Source organism: Neophocaena asiaeorientalis, unplaced genomic scaffold (assembly GCF_003031525.2).
Source record: "Neophocaena asiaeorientalis asiaeorientalis breed wild unplaced genomic scaffold, Neophocaena_asiaeorientalis_V1.1 scaffold1, whole genome shotgun sequence".
NCBI lineage: Eukaryota > Metazoa > Chordata > Mammalia > Artiodactyla > Phocoenidae > Neophocaena > Neophocaena asiaeorientalis.
Window position 1 is genome coordinate 3,752,168 of NW_020171981.1, and position 17,064 is coordinate 3,769,231.

Consider the following 17,064-nt stretch of genomic DNA (forward strand, 5'->3'; position numbering starts at 1 on the left):
TTTTTGCGGTACGCGGGCCTCTCACTGTTGTGGCCTCTCCCGTTGCGGAGCACAGGTGCTGGACGCGCAGGCTCAGCGGCCATGGCTCACGGGCCCCGTCGCTCCGCGGCACGTGGGGCCTTCCCGGACCGGGGCACGAACCCGTGTCCCCTGCATCGACAGGCGGACTCCCAACCACTGCGCCACCAGGGAAGCCCCTCAAACATTTTTAAAGCATTAGCCTATCTAACATTCCAAAAGGATTGAGAGCCAGCTGCTGAGATCTAAGGAGCAGCAGAACAAAAGTGCTTAAATTATCTTTCAGCTTCTTTGACAGCAGCATGAATTTTAGGCTAGTAAAAATTCTTACTTCGAGCCTTACCTCTTCTTTCTTCTTCTTTGGTTTGCTCTCCTCCCCCTTATCTTCCGAATCAGAATCAGCTTTGCGCTTGCCTCCCTCTGATTTATCTGTCTCGTGTGCTGTTTTCTGTGACTGCAGGAACTCAGCAATGAGGTCGGGGCAATCCAGGTTTTCTTCTGGCTCCCATGTGTTGTCCTCACTGAAACCAGAGGCACACGAGTCACCCTTTCCACTCAAAGTTAGCACACTCACACTAAGGAGAAGCACAGGAGGACAAAAGCTGGTGTCCTTGGAACAGAGGAGTTAATGATAAAATATAACTGGATTCTGTCCAAGACCAAGAACTTGACAAAGTTGACATCTTTTGGGAGGCAGTAGGGGGCTTTTTAGTACAAATTGAAAGCTTAGAAACTTGCCACCTTCAAAAGAAAGTTACTCTCTCTTTGCAAACTTGGATCAGTGGAAAGCCACACACAAAACTGCTCATCAGAAATCAGTCTTGCATGATAGCACTTTGTACATGTAGGTCATTTTCCTAATTAAACTATAAGCCGTGAAGGCCAGGCCTGAGTCACAATGTACCCATCAGTGCACCCTGGGTCATGCACATTACCAGTCTCCTGAGAAATAGTTGGTGACCAAATGAATGGATTTTCCTGGGTCAATGAAACTTACTCTGAGAACCCCTTCCACTTTAGAAGGTACTCCACTTTGCCCTTTACCACTCGACGGTCAAGAACTTTTTCCACCACATATTCTTCTTCTTCTTCTTCTAGCACCTCCTCCACTTTCTTCTTGTTTTGTTTTTTCCCCATAGTGCCCGCCAGCTTTCTGGTATAAAGGGTGACGCTGCTAAAATGATAATGGAAATAAAAAGGACATTAGGGTGCACCCTTAGGAGAATATTTGGATAAAACCAGGGACGTCATCGATGATTTTAATAGTGCACGCTTGGGACTTCCCTGGTGGTCCAGTGGTAAAGAATCCGCCTTCCAATGCAGGGGACATGGGTTCGATCCCTGGTCAGGGGACTAAGATCCCACATGCCATGGGGCCACCAAGCCCATGTGCCACAACTACTGAGCTCGTGCGCCTCAATTAGAGAGCCTGTGTGCCGCAAACTACAGAGCCCACACACTCTGGAGCCTGAGTGCCACAACTAGATACAAAACCCGCACGCCAGAACCAGAGAGAAGCCTGTGTGCTGCAACGAAGAGCCTGCATGCCTCAACGAAGATCCCGCATGCCGCAACTAAGACCCAATGCAGCCAAAAATAATAAAATAAATAAGTAATAAATAAATCTTACAAAAAACAGTGCATTCTGCTTCAATAAATGTTATGCCTATTCATCTTCAATACCCAAGAGTTTTCTATGTTCAGCTAGAAAGTTAGTTTTCTAAAACAGCCCCAACTAATCTCACAGCAAAACTTCTTTATTCTTGCATATCCACTTAAAACTTTTATACCCATTCCTCCTAAGTTAAAAAAGCTCCCAATACCTTTACTTATGGTATCTAAAATATTACATTAATTTGAAAGAAAAAAAGCAAACCTCCTAAAAATAAGGTCTATACATCAAACCTATATACATATAATCCTCTGATCCATACTTTCTCCTAATTCTCTGAATGTTTTTCAATTTCATCACAGTATTGGACTTGGATTTTTACTAAGGGAAATGGCTTGTCCTATTTATTAAACATCTAGTTTAATTTTCCCCTCTGTATATGCATATATAATATAAGCAATTCTTCTGCATTGTTAAACAATCTCTTTTGAGTCCCCTTAAGGTTCTTTATGTAGTCTTTTCTGAATGCCACCATTAATTTATAATTCTCAAGTTTCTTGTGAACTTTTTATTCTACTTTTTATTTCTAAGGCTGAGAAGGATTCATAAAAATGCCAGAATGACCATGGGATTCTCTAAACGAATTTGGAAATAAATGGGGGAAAAAAGGTGTGTATCACAGATAACAGAACCTGAATTTATTCTTTTGTAAAATATATCATCAGGCTGGGTAACCTCTAAGGGTTTTTCCAGTGCTAAAATTCCAGTCCCCTATAAATCTGTTTTCTTTAGTCCTTCATACAACTCTTGACTGTTGGTAAGCATAAAGCCTTATGATTACAAATGTGTCAGTAGGTGGCGCCATAAGATATCTATACAACAAAATTGATCTACAAAACTGGCTGCAATCTACAAATTGATAGATACATTAGCTGCCCAGAAGGAAATAACAAACAATCAAGAGTATGGCAGATGATCCAAGACAAGAAAGTAGTTACTACCATGTTTTATGTTTGAATTTAAGGCAATGCTAATTGGGGTTTAAACTGGTTATTCCTAGCATCCTTGGGAGTCAGTGAAAGTAGGCTCTTCTAAATAGTTTTAAATTGGCACGTGTAGACAGAACGTATTTTAGAAAGAGTTCATCTATAGACTATATGAAATATAACAAACCTTTACTAAAAGTCGGGCTCATCAATATGAATCAGTTATAGTATCTACAGATGCTTATTTAGGTTTATACTCTGAGATATTCTCATGTCTGCATATATAAGCAATGCTGACTTACTGAAACAACAAACATTTGGCTACTAGAAAATTCTGCATTGCTGGAGACTGGAGATTCAAGAGAGTAAGTAATGGTCCCTGTCTTCCTGAAACCTAATGTCTGGTAAGAAAAAAATATAGATACCTCTTCCACTAAAGGTATTCTGAACTTTTGCTGAGTGGCACACACACAAAGTTTTCTGAGATGCTCTCAGTGTGGCCTAAGGCCACACCCAATGCCCCTGTCCATACAGTTCAAAACACACATCTGCGCTGAGACTGTTCCTCTCCATTTACATACCAAAGATTCTGCTTTCCTTCCCTCCCCAACCCATCTTTTAGTGCCATGAGTTTTCCTTTTATTGTTACTGAACAGACTAATCAGTGTATTGAATGTTACCTTTTGCTAATTATTGGCTAGCTTCACTGTGCCTCTGATTCAGAGCCTGTTGCTTCTTCCTGGAGGGAGATACTTTCAGGTTTTCAGAATTCTGATTGCCATGACAAGTGTTATAAGGAAAGGAAAAAAAGTCTAATTTTTCTTTTGGATAAATGCAGTAGTGTTTGCTCCGAAGAACAAGTGCTACTCCTTGCTTGCTTCCTGTCACTGTCAGTTGAAGGGGTGGCAAGATTCATGCATCAGTTAATGTGCAAAGAAAAATAAACTGACAATCACCTTTCAATAACAAAGGGTACCACAACTCCCTACATTAGTTTGGACTCAGAAATTGGAAGCTACTCCCTTTCTCAACAGACAGAAAAACAACGGATTACAGACAACCCCAAACCAGTAACTGTCCCCTAATAACCCCTCTCTCAAGTAATTAAATTTAAGAAAGTAAAGGAAAGGCAGTCTTATCACTCTGGCTTCGGAATTCAGAGATATTGAAGGCTCTGTGTTATCTACATTAATAGCTACATTTGTCTTACAAAAAGAAATAACACTGAATCCTGCCCATCTGATCCTGTTACTACAAAACAAAAAGGTAGGGACAGCTTCTAGCTCATCTCTAGCTACTGCAGGCCTCCCCTCCCTTTATCGTTAGCATGGCCTCAAGGAGAAAGAGTCATAGCATGAGAATATAATCCTTTAGGTTAGGTAAAGAAAACCCCCAAATAGGGAAATCTAGAGTGAGACCGCTTGATTTTCATCTTTACTCACTTAAATTCATTGTCCTAAGAGCAACTCAAATGAGAAGTGAAGAATGTTGAAAACACACTTCCATTTCTCTCTTTTGAGTTTTCTTAACTGGCTCATCCCAGCATTTACCTCCAGGGATTGGATTCTCTTTATATTGGAGACTCTCAGCCAGGCTTCCCAGTGTGAGTTTTTTCCTTATTTATAGGTACTTCTCTGGGGTCCTGAATAAACCATTTGTCAAAATCAGTAGAGAAGTAAATAAATACACAACCCACTCTTCCTACAGAATCTATTGATAGCACCTTCAGACAAGCCAAGAGCTCCCTTAAATATTATGACAGGCCAATTATTTGCATATAGTTTCCAAATCGATTATTTCAAGAGAGACCACCTCTCCCTGAATATGGCAATCTCCAAATACCAGCAGTGACATCCGGAAGGAGGGCTTTCAACTGGAATTGCTTGGCAAGGATATTCAAAGTAACTCAGATCAGCGTAGTAGCACAATGGAAAAATGCCTTTAGTCAATGCTATTTGCCACTCTCCCTAAATATCCTGGCAACCAAATTATGGCATAAAAAGTGCCATAATCATTGAACAAAGGGTCAAGGTATATACTAGAACATCACAAGATGTACACAAGGGCGAACAGTTCTAAATTAACTCAGAAATCTTAGGGACTTCCCTGGTGGTCCAGTGGTTAAGGCTCCGTGCTCCCTACGCAGGGGGCCTGGGTTTGATACCTGTTCGGGGAACTAAGATCCCACATACCGCAATGCATCCCATGCACCACAACTACTGAGCCCACGTGCCACAACTAGAGAAGCCCTTGCACCGCAACGAAGACCCAGCGCAGCCTAAATAAATAAATAAAAAGATTAGCAAATAATCCTTGGACAAGTCTTCTTAAGGGGACTTCCCTGGTGGCGCAGTGGTTAAGAATCTGCCTGCCAATGCAAGGGATATGGGTTCGAGCCCTGGTCCGGGAAGATCCCACATACCACGGAGCAGCTAAGCCTGTGCACAACTACTGAAGCCCGCATGCCTAGAGCCCGTGCTCCGCAACAAGAGAAGCCACCGCAATGAGAAGCCTGCGTACCGCAACAAAGAGTAGCCCCACTCACTGCAGCTAGAGGAAGCCTGCACACAGCAACGAAGACCCAACGTAGCCAAAAAAAAAAAAAAAAAAGTCTTCTTAAGGCTCATCACGATGTTTCAGACAAAAAATCCTTAACCTAGTTAAGCTGCTACAATTTTACCTAAATATTTACCGGGTCTGCTACATTTTAAGATGCCTAGAAAAATAATACGTTACATTTGTATTGCACTTTACAGTTTACAAAGTGCTACCATGTTATCTCATTTGATCTTTGAAACAATCCTATAAATTAAGCCATTCAGATGTTATTGACACCTCAGAGATAACACAATAAATTTACATGAAATAAATCTTCTAAGGTCACACAATTAACAAAAAATACAGCACTTCAGTGTGGACATCTCCCAGCAGGACTGGGCTAATGGCCCTGCTGCACACACAGAACTAGGAGCTAGCTACACACCTACAGGAGAAATTTCCCTCCAGCCTCTACGAGGACAGGACTGAAAGGTCTGACTTCAGTCCTCTCTACAATTTGTCATCAGTAAATAAGGAAGTGCGGATAATGATTTTCTTTCAAAAAAGACCTTGTAATATGTATAGGTGTTTAAAAACCAATGATTTTTTATTGGTTACTGGAATATGGAAGGTATACATTGTTAATTAAATCAGCAGGCAGTGGCAAAGCTTTGGTTTTTAGGGCCCCAGCAGTCTTCTCAGTCTTTTAAATTGACAAGTGCTAGATGGTGCAGAAGTTTTGAATTTTTGTAGCCCAGAGAACTACTGAGAAAATGCCAATTTTAAGAGCCCCAAATTCTTCTATAGTGTCCCAATAAATCCAGGAATAGTGTAAATCTGAAGCAAGAGTCATGAACTCATAGTTCTTTTAAGAGAAAGAAAAAGCACAGTTGCAATTCTCCTGGATACCCCCTCCACTCCTACAGTTAGGAGCTAGAAAATGGAAAAGAGGAACAACGCTACTTGCAGGCAGAGGCAGTGAAGTATCAGACACAGGATTAGGCATTCTGGTTTTGAATACAGGCAGACCTCCAGACCCCTGCAATAAAACGAGACTCACAAATTTTCTGGTTTCCCAGTGCATATAAAAGTTTACACTATATTGTAGTCTACTAGGCAATAATAGCATTATGTCTAAAAAACCAATATACACACCTTAAAGAACACTGCGAAAAATGCTAACCAACATCTGAACTTTCAGCAAGTCAACCTTTTTGCTAATGAAGGAAGGGTCTTGCCCTGATGTTGATGGCTGCAGAATGATTAGGGTGGTGCATTCTGAAAGATGGGGTGGCTGTGACAGTTTACTAAAATAAGACAACAATGAAGTTCTCCACACTGACTCTTCCTTTCACGAACTGATTTCTCTGTAGCATTCATGCTGTTTGATAACCTTTTACCCACAGAACTTCTTTCAAAATTGGAGTCAGTCCTCTCAAACCCTGCTGCTGCTTTATCAAATGAGTTTGTATAATATTCTAAATCCTTTGTTGTCATTTCAACAGCCTTCACGGCATCTCCACCAAGAGTAGATTCTGTCTCAAGAAACCACTTTTTTGGCTCAACCATAAGAAGCAACTCACCTGCTGAAGTTTTATTATGACACCGCAGCAATTCAGTCCCTCTTCAGACTGCACTTCTAATTCTAGTTCTCTTGCTATTTCCACCATGTCTATTTCCTTCACGTAAGTCTTGAACCCCTCAAAATCATCCATGAGGGCTTGGAATTAACTTCTTTCAAACTCCTGTTAGTGTTGATATTCTGACCTCTTCCGATGAATCACAAATGTTCTTAATGGCATCTGGAATGGTGAATCCTTTCCAGAAGGTTTTCAATTTACTTTGCCCAGATCCATCAAAGGAATCACTATCTATGGCAGCTACAGCCTTACAAAATGTATTTCTTAAATAATAAGACTTGAAAGTCAAAATGACTCCTTGATCCACGGGCTGCAGAATGATGCTGTGTTTGCAGGCATGAAAACAATATTAACCTTGTACATCTCCATCAGAGCTCTTGGTGACCAAATGTTGTCAATGAGCAGTAATATTTTGAAAGGAATCTTTTATTCTAAGCAGTAGGTCTCAACAGTGGGCATAAAATAACTTTATTGTGTGCAGCAGCCCTTTTCACACCAAGTATTAGTTTTTTCATGTGAAATAAGTTAAGATCTAAAATGATAAAGTTATTGTTAAGGAGATGCACTGGGCAATAGAAAAAGCTGAAGAGAGTTTTTGTTGGAAACTGGAAAACAGAACAGTCTGGAAAAAAAGGACCACATGTTGCTAATACCAAAAAAGGAGGCTGGAGACCATGCTGTAAACTACGTTGTAAACAGATGTGCTGTCATCCAGGCTTTGTTGTTCCATTTACAGAACACAGTCAGAGTAGATTTAGTAGATTTTAAGGGCCCTAAGATTTCTGGAATCGTAAATGAGTACTGGCTTCAACTTAAAGTCACCAGCTGCATTAGCCCCTAACAAGAGTCAGCCTGTCCCCTGAAGCCAGGCATTGACTTCTCCTCTCTAGCTACGACAAAGTCCTAGATGGCATCTTCTTCCAATAGAAAGCTGTTTCGTCTACACTAAAAATCTGTCGTTTACTGTAGCCAACTTCATTAATTATTTTAGCTAGATCTTCTGGATAACTTGCTGTAGCTTCTATGTCAGCATTTGCTGCTTCACTTTGCAATTTTATGTTATGGAGATGGCTTTCCTCCTTAAATCTTATGAAGCAACCTCTGCTGGCTTCAAACTTTTCTGCAGCTACCTTATCTCTTTAGGCTTTCATAGAACTGAAGAGAGTTAGGGCCTTCTCTGGATTAGACTTTGCCTTAAGGGAACGCTGTGACCGGTTTAATCTTCTATCCAGGCCATTAAAACTTTCTACATATGAGCAAGAAGGCTGTTTTGTTTTCTTATCATTTATGTGTTCACCGGGGTAGCACTTTTAATTTCCTTTAAAAACTTTTCCTTTGCATTCATAGCTTGGCTAAGCAGCGCCTACCTTTTGGCGTATCTTGGTTTTCAACATGCCTTCCTCATTAAACTTAATCGTTTCTAGATTCTGATTAAAGTGAGAGACACAACTTTTCCTTTCACTAGAACACTTAGAGGCCATTGCAGTGTTATTAAATGGCCTAATTTCAATATTAGTTGTATCTCAAGGAATAGGGAGGCCTAAGGAAAGGGAGAGAAACTGGGGAACAGCTGGCAGATTAAGTTTTGCCATCTTACATGGGCATGGTTTGTGGCACCCAAAAACAATTACAATAGTAATATCAAAGATCACTGATCACAGATCACTATAACAAATATAATAGTAATGAAAAAGTCTGAAATATTGCAAGAATTACCAAAGCGTGACACAGAGACATAAAGTGAGCAGATGTTGTTAGAAAAATGGCACTGATAGACTTACTCGACACAGGGTTGCCACAAACCTTCCATTTGTAAAAAATGCACTATCTTCAAGTAAAGTGAAGTGTAATAAACAAGGTATGCCTGTAGTCGGTCCCAGTGAAAGGATACGAGAAGGACCTGAGAAGACAATGTGAGCATAGCTCCTGCTTGCCATCACAAATATGAATTATAATGGGCTACCCCAGAACTTCCATACGGATTTCTTGCCAGCTTGCAAGGCCAAATTCCAGATGTGAGGACCAGGTAACAGCTACAGCCCTCTGAAACAAACCAGTAGGCCTTTTGAGGTAAACACTAAGGTGAAACATTTAGAATGCTGGTCTGGTGAGATGACCATCGGTACTAAGAAAGAATTCACAGGAAAGCAGACCTTGAGTAGAGAACTTTCACCTACATGAGAATAAGAATCACCTATGGAGTTTATAAATACAGATACCCAGATCCAGTGAGTCAGAGTGTAGGGTGTGTGTATGTGCATTATTTAAAAAAATATTTTGTTTTTCTAACTGTAATATAATACATGTATTCACATTCAATTAGGGAATCAAAGTTCCCTGGCTCAAAACCTGTCAAAGCTGTTCTTCTATATGTAAACTGACCCAGATGTACATATGTGAAAATAGATATTATAGTTCTATAATTTGCCTTTTAATATAATGTAATGCATCTCTGACATTGTTGCATAAAGGTCTCCACTCTTTTTTTTTTTTGCGGTACGCGGGCCTCTCACTGCCGCGGCCTCTCCCGTTGCAGAGCACAGGCTCCGGACGCGCAGGCCCAGCGGCCATGGCTCACGGGCCCAGCCGCTCCGCGGCATGTGGGATCTTCCCGGACCGGGGCACGAACCCGTGTCCCCTGCATCGGCAGGCGGACTCTCAACCACTGCGCCACCAGGGAAACCCGAGGTCTCCATTCTTAAGCTGCATAGTATTCCATCTTGTATGGACACACCATACTCTAACCATCCACCTAATGATGAAAATTTGGGTTGTTTCCAATTTATTATTATTGCAAACACTGTTGCTTTGACCATGGCACCTGCATCTTTAAAAGCTCCTTAGGTGATCTGATGCACTCCTTGGATATAAGCCATTGCTGTAAAAGGATTGGCAGAAACTACATTCCTCAGGTGAAATTATACATTATTGCAGACATAAATCAATTCTCATAGTTAGCTAAAAGGTAGGTGAACGTTTTACTTTCTCCATAAAAATTTAGAATAAGGCTGAACAGTAAGTAATAACTGATGTTCCTGAAAACAAAACCTCTACATCACATTCAACGTCATTCACTCTAGACCTTTCTTGTACTAGAAATGAAACTGGACAAGCACTGCCTGAAGGGTCCTCTCAGTTCCTTTCACCAAAAGAAAGCTAAAAAAAAAAATAAAAAAAAAAAAAAAAAAAAAAAAAAAAAAAAAAAAAAAGAAAGCTAGTATGAGCACCAGAAGCATGATATCTTTGCTGTCCTTGACCTCTCAAAACTTTATGCTTATAGGTAGTTATATATATTTACTGCATAACTCAGTTTTCTCATCTGTAAAATTGGTGTAACAACTCTCATGGAATTCCTTTGAGGTGAGCTTTTATGACCTTCTCGCATTCATTATCTATTTACATATTTGCATATATATCCTACTTCATTAGATTATTTACTGCTTTAAGCGTAAGGATAACTCTCTGAAATCCAGTGCATTAGGAACTCTAAGAAAATACCATTTTTGTTCTATGTATATGGCTGAAATTCATGGCTAGGTTTTTCTTTCTTTTTTAAATATATTTTGGCTGTGTTGGGTCTTCATCGCTGTGCACAGACTTTCTCTAGTTGTGGCAAGTGGGGGCTACTCTTCCTTGCGGTGCGTGGGCTTCTCTTATTGTGGGGCATGGGCTCTAGGCGCACAGGCTTCAGCAGTTGCAGCACGCAGGCTTAGTAGTTGCGGCATGTGGGCCCTAGAGCGTGCGGGCTCTAGAGCGCAGGTTCAGTAGTTGTGGAGCACGGGCTTAGTTGCTCCGTGGCATGTGGGATCTTCCCGGACCAGGGATCAAACCCGTGTCCCCTGCATTGGTAAGCGGATTCTTAATCACTGTGCCACCAGGGAAGTCCCCTGGCTAGGTTTTTCAAAACAGCAGAGCAGCTCCAGAACACACTCAAGAAGGACCCAGGTCTGACTGGTATGAATGACCAATAATTATAAAACAGAAACCAAGATCTCATTTCTGGAAGACTGAGATAGAAGAGCTGCCAGAAACGGAGAAATCACATTTCATATACCTAAAGTGTAGGAATTTCTTATGTTCTTCCTTTTGTCTCACCCAGCAGCAAAACAAAGGAAGAAAGCCCTTGTAGTAAATGGCAAAAGGAATCTATGTTCCTATGAGGACAGATAACATAGGTGAGAAAAAGGAAGTAAATTCTGGATACAAACAATGGAAAATTTCAACAGAATTATTTGCAAAAGGAATTTTAAGATATCTGAAGAACTACATAAATACCAAAAGTCAGTTTTAATGATTCATACAGTAAAGTTCTATAACAAACTTCAGAGGTTGTGATTTCAGGCTCTGATTTTACAGATATACTTTTTAAAAAGGCCCATCACCCAATTAAATGAATGGTCTTTCTAAGAATTCATATAGCTTTTACTGAGTTCAAGACAAAATTATGACATTCTTGATTTCTCCCCACTCAAACCCCATATCCAGTCTCTTACTAGGTCCTGTTGATTTTATATCTTAAATATCTTTTAATTTATACATTTGTCTAGTCCCACTACTACCATCCTATTCCAAGCAACCACCATCTCTTGCCTGGATAACTCCCAACCCAATTCATTCTCCATACTAGCCACTGATGTAAAAATGCAGACCTCTTCATACCATTATCTGTGGGCATTTGACCTGAAGACCACTGCACCTAACCCTATCAATCACAATTACCTTGCCCTTGGCTCCATTCTTCACTTGACTAATTCCCTTAGCTACAAAAATGTCATCATCAGAAGCTTCCCCGAAGCCCCAGACTAAGTTTAGGTTAACTCTTCCTGTGAACATGCTCCTACAGTATTCATTCATTTAACAATTACCTATATTGGGTGCCTATTATGCGTGAGACACTAGACAAATAGGGTGAACAAGACAGACAAAATCCCTGGTCTCTTAGAGTTTATATTCTAATGTGGACAAATGAGTCAGCATGAATGGGAGTGTATGCATGCATGCATGCGTGTGCAGAGTAGGGCACAGACAAGAAGCAAGAAAACATTAGTGATAAATGCTATAAAGAAAATATCTTCAGATTAAGTAACATTTAAACAGAGACCCAAATGACAAGGAGACAACTCGGCAAAAATCAGAAAAACGTACCAAATTTAAAGAATAGTGGGTTCAAAGTCCTAGGGTGAGAAGAGCTTGCTATATCTGAAGAACAGAAGTGTGGCCAGGTAGAAAGAGCTATACTGAGGGAGCAGCAGACAAGGACCAGATGATAATTACCGTGCATTTCACTCCCCACTTCATTCCTTCATCTAGCTCCTTTTTCCATTCCTTGTTTTCCTTACCCATCTTTTGCCTCTAGCTTAGGTTTAACACCTAGTCAGTTAATGGCTATAAAAGTTTATAACTACAGCTCTACTAGCTTTTAATACCATCTATTAAAAAACCAAATCAAATCAATAAGGATTTACTAAGAGCTTGGGTGGAATAAAGGGTGACCAATTCATCCCAGCTAAAGCACCGAAAGCTTCTGAAAACTCCACATCGCAGAATGTGGAATCCCCTCAGACCCAGGCAAATGGAACTGTTTGGCCAGGCTAGCAGCATATGCAGACTCACAGGAAGTAGAGGCTTTTGAAAATCCCATAAGGACTAGTAATAACAAAATAACTTTTATTGAATACTTAACACTTAATGCATAGAAAGGCACTTAATTCAATGCTCAGACATCTCTACTAAGCCCATTTCACAAACGAGGAAACTAAGGCTTACCGAAGCAAAGAAAAATTCCCCAAGTCCCCCCCTCAAGGGTAAGACACAGGGCCAGGACTGTATGATTAAAAACATACCAGAAAGGTACAAATGCAATTGAAGTTCATTTCAATAGAAGAAATGACAGGAGTATGCAGTAATTAGCAAAAGAAATGTAAGCAAGAAGTAGCCGCCACCAAAGCACTACCGGGGCTTGGAAGAATAAATGGCTAGGGTGATTAGAAAGGTTTTGAAAAGCTGGGATTGAGGCAAGGTTCCAATAGCATTTGAAAAACTGGACTGGAGGGAGGCGATTTAGCCCAAGGAACTACTGTTAACAAAAGCAACGGAGGCAGACAGTGTGTAAACCAGTTTGGGTGGGAGTACACTGATTAGGAAAGTGGCAGGTAACTGCTAAAAACTTTTCTACAAAGTCTCCTCCTCCTTTCTTAAAAGGCAGGCCAAACTCCACAATGTACATCTAACACCCTTTAGATCCAACCATTCCATACTCCTACTTCCCTCACAAAACCTATTCTCCTGTCAAAACAGAAAAGTACAACCTGAACATATCCTGCACATTTCCTCCATGCATGGATTTGCTCATTATTAAGAAGTGTGCTCTTGTCCAAGGCTAGTAGTCAAAATCCTACCCCTCCTTCAAGAGCTAGCTCAAATGCTACTTCTTCCATGATGCTTACCCAACTTAGCTAAATATTATTTCTCTTCTTCTTGTGGTTCCCAAAGCATTTTGTTTCTATTTTTACCCAGACACTCAAAGGTAGGTCTGGACCCAGTGTAAGGTGTTGAACCCTATATGGGCAATAAGAATGGATGTCTCAGATTGAGATAACAAGGGAACAGAAGTCCAAAGTTGTCAGCTTTTTAGGGAATGATGAGCAAATAAATCGGATCTGCAAAGAAGTAAGTATCCTTGCTGAGCATTAGCAACTACATACCAGTCATCAAAAGGCAGGTGAAGCCGTGTGTAGTATATTCAGTTTGTAGTCCTCCTAACTCATGTTTCTAAACTGCTTTCAGTTTGTTAGCTGTGGCTGTTTGTGAGGCAAATGCTTTCCAGATGGAAAACTTTACTGAGCAGAAAACAAGAACTTGTGCCACATACCGGGTGGGCAGGAGTTTCATTTTTAAAGAAATCCCTGTCCTCGAATTCCAGGATCTAGGACTAGAATACCAGTGTGTGAATAAAATTAGAATTTTATCTGAGACGTGTCCAGAAGCTTGGCTAACTCCTTTTCATGGTGCTGATAGAAATGAAACTATAGATATGGCTTGGGTTTAGAGGCCATAGGGATCTGTAAATATTAGTAGAACACAGTGATACCTGAAGCAAATATTTTAGTTTAAAATGAAATAAAAGTGATTAGAAAGCAAGACCAGAATAAGAGCAGAGACCAAAGGATTCATAGACAACAAAACAAAACCAGAGCAGTGACATTAACTTCTCAAATACCATAGTTCTCTTAGGCCCTCAATGTGTTTGCTATTATTAAAGAAAGGCACAATTTCACAGACAAATTAGGCTGCCCCCTTTTGGTCAGTAAATCATAAAAGCTTAAAAGGCAGGAAAGATTTAACAAGTTATTCAAATACTTACAGGATCAGAATTTTGTCCTCATTCAAACAACTTCTCCAATTAACCGTGGAAAGGCTATTCAATTTTTCAGTAGACATCGCCATTGAGAAATACTTATTAACTCTATACAAAGGACACAAATGATTTTTCAAGATACTTATATAACAGAAAATATTCAAAATACTATATAGCTTGCTGTTGAAACCCAGAACCTGGGTCCTCTCCTAGTACTTGCCTAAGGTATTTAAAACTGCCACTTGCACAATCTGCATACCTTTTCTGTATTTAATACCAGGGTGAGTATATTAAAAACACAGGCTAAGACAAGCATGCCAAGGGCAACAGCTTTACTCTGCCTAACGTCATAGAACAAAAACAGGCAAATTGATTACATAAATGCACATCAGGCCATTCTACTAATACGGGATTCTCAGAAAAGATCTCAAAGCCCTATCCATTCATTCAACAATATGAATGGTCAACTATGTGTCAGACACTTGAATGAACAAGAGGCATGGCCCCATCTTATATAGGCCATAAACTAGCCATTAGCATCTTATTCCAAAATCTCTTCAGCGAAATAACCTATGATGCAAAAAAGCCATCAAATCTAATGCAAAATCTGTTATACCACGAGAAAGAGTATATGAAAAAGGAAGATTTCAATGGATAAACTACTAGAAAATGACAAAAATTCATCAATTCTCTTTAAGTGGTGTGAATTCAAAAAGAAACATTTTCCTAGTCTCTAAAATGGGCACCAGAAGATATAATGGTTGCTTCCTTTCTTTAGATGATTATAAAAATATTAGTATCCTGTAGTCAAAATGCAGAAGGATAGGGTGCCCTTACTTGGTCTCCTTTAGTCAAGAAGCTAGAAACACCAAGCTACACAATATTTACATTTTTAGTGAAAAACAATTTAGGTTATAGCAGCCAATGAAGAAAATGGCACCAGAGGGAAAACTGGAAATGACTGAAGATTCTCAACTGCCTTGAAGCTTTATTAAGGTGTGGCCGATTCCAACACTGTGCACTTCAGTCATATCACTTTCCATGTAAATACCTGTAAGCACCTTGGAGCATTGGCACTAATTTCCCAATTGTATTCCCGCATTCATTCCAAAACCCTGGACCTTTTAGAACTATTCCAAAATGGCGACCTGATTCTTAACACATTTGAGGATAGCTTACCCCTGGCCAGAGGTTCTAGTGTAACTGATCTTTTTGTAAATTCCACCTTAATTGAGCTCAACCAATACATGTCTGAATATAGCAACAACCCATGAAAAATCTTCATCTTAAGTTTTGGAAAAGGGGTAAAGTACTGCTCCCTTCGTATTCAAATTTTCCAGCAAGGACAAGCTGCCTAAAAAACTTAAGAGCCCAAGGAAAAAAACCTCACAATCTTACGAACTTTTCCACTTTCTCTCTCAACCTCCCACACCGTCTCATAATCTCTCACTAAGTTAACTTCATTCCTTAAATATGAACTCATCTACACATTTCTACAATTTCACCGCAGTGAAATTGTGACCAGCAACAATCTCAGATAAAAACGTATGGAACTAATTAGGAATCAAAGCAAGAGCTGCACTTGGACTTTTTAACTCCCTAAAGGAATCAAGGAGTGAAGGTAGTAGAAAATCTGGAAGAAGGAAAAAAGTGTGTTCCATCTTTTCTTCACACATTATTCTTACTGCCGATCAACCAGGAAGCAAGGGGTGGCCAGTTTCCCCCTTTTCTTCTTCACACCTCACAGAAAATGCTCTCGGGACCTCCGCCCCACTTGCCCTGACAGCTTCTCCCCGCCTCCCCCCCGCCCCCCAACCCGAGCCATACCTTCCTCGATTTATTCAACAGATCTCTTCCCCCAGTAGCACACTTTGGGCCGCCCGGCCCACCCTTACAATTTCCTCGAAGTTACCGTTCCCCAGCCCTGCAAGAGGAATTCCTCTGGCAGCCCCGGCTGGACCCAATATTCTCAGGTTACATTTCTAAACCTCGGGTCTCGTAGTCATCAACGCTCCCTACGCTTGTCCAAGCATCCAGGCTGCCCCGTCCGTCCCCTTCCCAATTTACCCAGTGTTTTCTCTCCAGCCCAATCCCGCAGCCGCCCACCCAACCCAAGGAGCATTGTCTTGGTCTACCCAGGCCCGAAGGGCGACCCGCAAGTGCTCGGCCCACCCAGAATCGCTTGAATTTCTGGCTCAGGAGACGCCGCCCCGCCCTCTCCATCCTTCTCGCGCCAGTCGTCCTACTCACTGCGCCCGGCGGAGGGCTCGGAGCGGGAAAGGGCGCGGGATTCAGACACGCTCCCCGCTCCCGACCTCCGCCGCGAGCGCGCGGCCCCTCATCCAGGGCTCCCGCCGCCGCCGCCGCCTCCGCGCGCCTCCCCCCCGCTCCCCCGCCTCTAGCGGGCTCTTCACCTCAGAGCAGCGCCCACGAGCCCGAGAGAAATCGGTGCCGCGCTACTAGCGCGTCTTGTCGGGCCGGCCAGGGGAGTGGCGACCAGAAAAGCAACAAGCCGGTTGACCGTGGTTGAGCCCCTCACTGAAGCGGCGTACCGCAGGCCCCGGCCAACGGCCCTCCCCTCAGCCGAACAAAAGAGCCTCGCACTCTGCGCTGCCCGCCGCCGCATCACGCAGGCGCGACGTCCCGCCGCACAGCGCTATGGGACTCGAAGTCCGTCCCAGACTACAAGACCCGAAGCGCTGCGCGCCTTCCACGGCGCCACGCACAGTTTGCTAGGGTTTCGAGTTTTACTTAGTTCTTCGATAGCTAGTGCCGCCGAAGCGACTGCAGTTTAGAAAGCTGCAACCTAGGAAGTTAAAACGTGTGGTTTTACAAGAGAGTCTGATGCTTGGTCTGAAATATCAACCACTTCTGGACAGTAGTTCACATCCTTGAAAATTTTGCATCTTATAA

The 17,064-nt window shown here is 41.6% G+C and overlaps 1 protein-coding gene across 3 annotated transcripts in view; it reads right to left on the minus strand.

Moving 5' to 3' along the window:
- The window catches only part of CBX1 (chromobox 1), a 21,514-nt gene extending 4,749 nt beyond the window's left edge, over positions 1-16,765 (minus strand). Inside the window, exons 1-4 of one of the 3 annotated variants that reach the window (XM_024745004.1) lie at positions 16,566-16,765; positions 14,158-14,259; positions 1,016-1,192; positions 362-539 (exon numbers count right to left, since the gene is read on the minus strand). In XM_024745004.1, the coding sequence (XP_024600772.1) occupies positions 362-539; positions 1,016-1,192; positions 14,158-14,240 (438 nt within the window). In that variant the 5' untranslated portion in view covers positions 14,241-14,259; positions 16,566-16,765. The remainder of the gene's footprint in view (positions 1-361; positions 540-1,015; positions 1,193-14,157; positions 14,260-16,565) is intronic. The other 2 variants (XM_024745021.1, XM_024745014.1) reach the window with 2 other exon arrangements.
- Between the last annotated feature and the right edge of the window lie 299 nt (positions 16,766-17,064).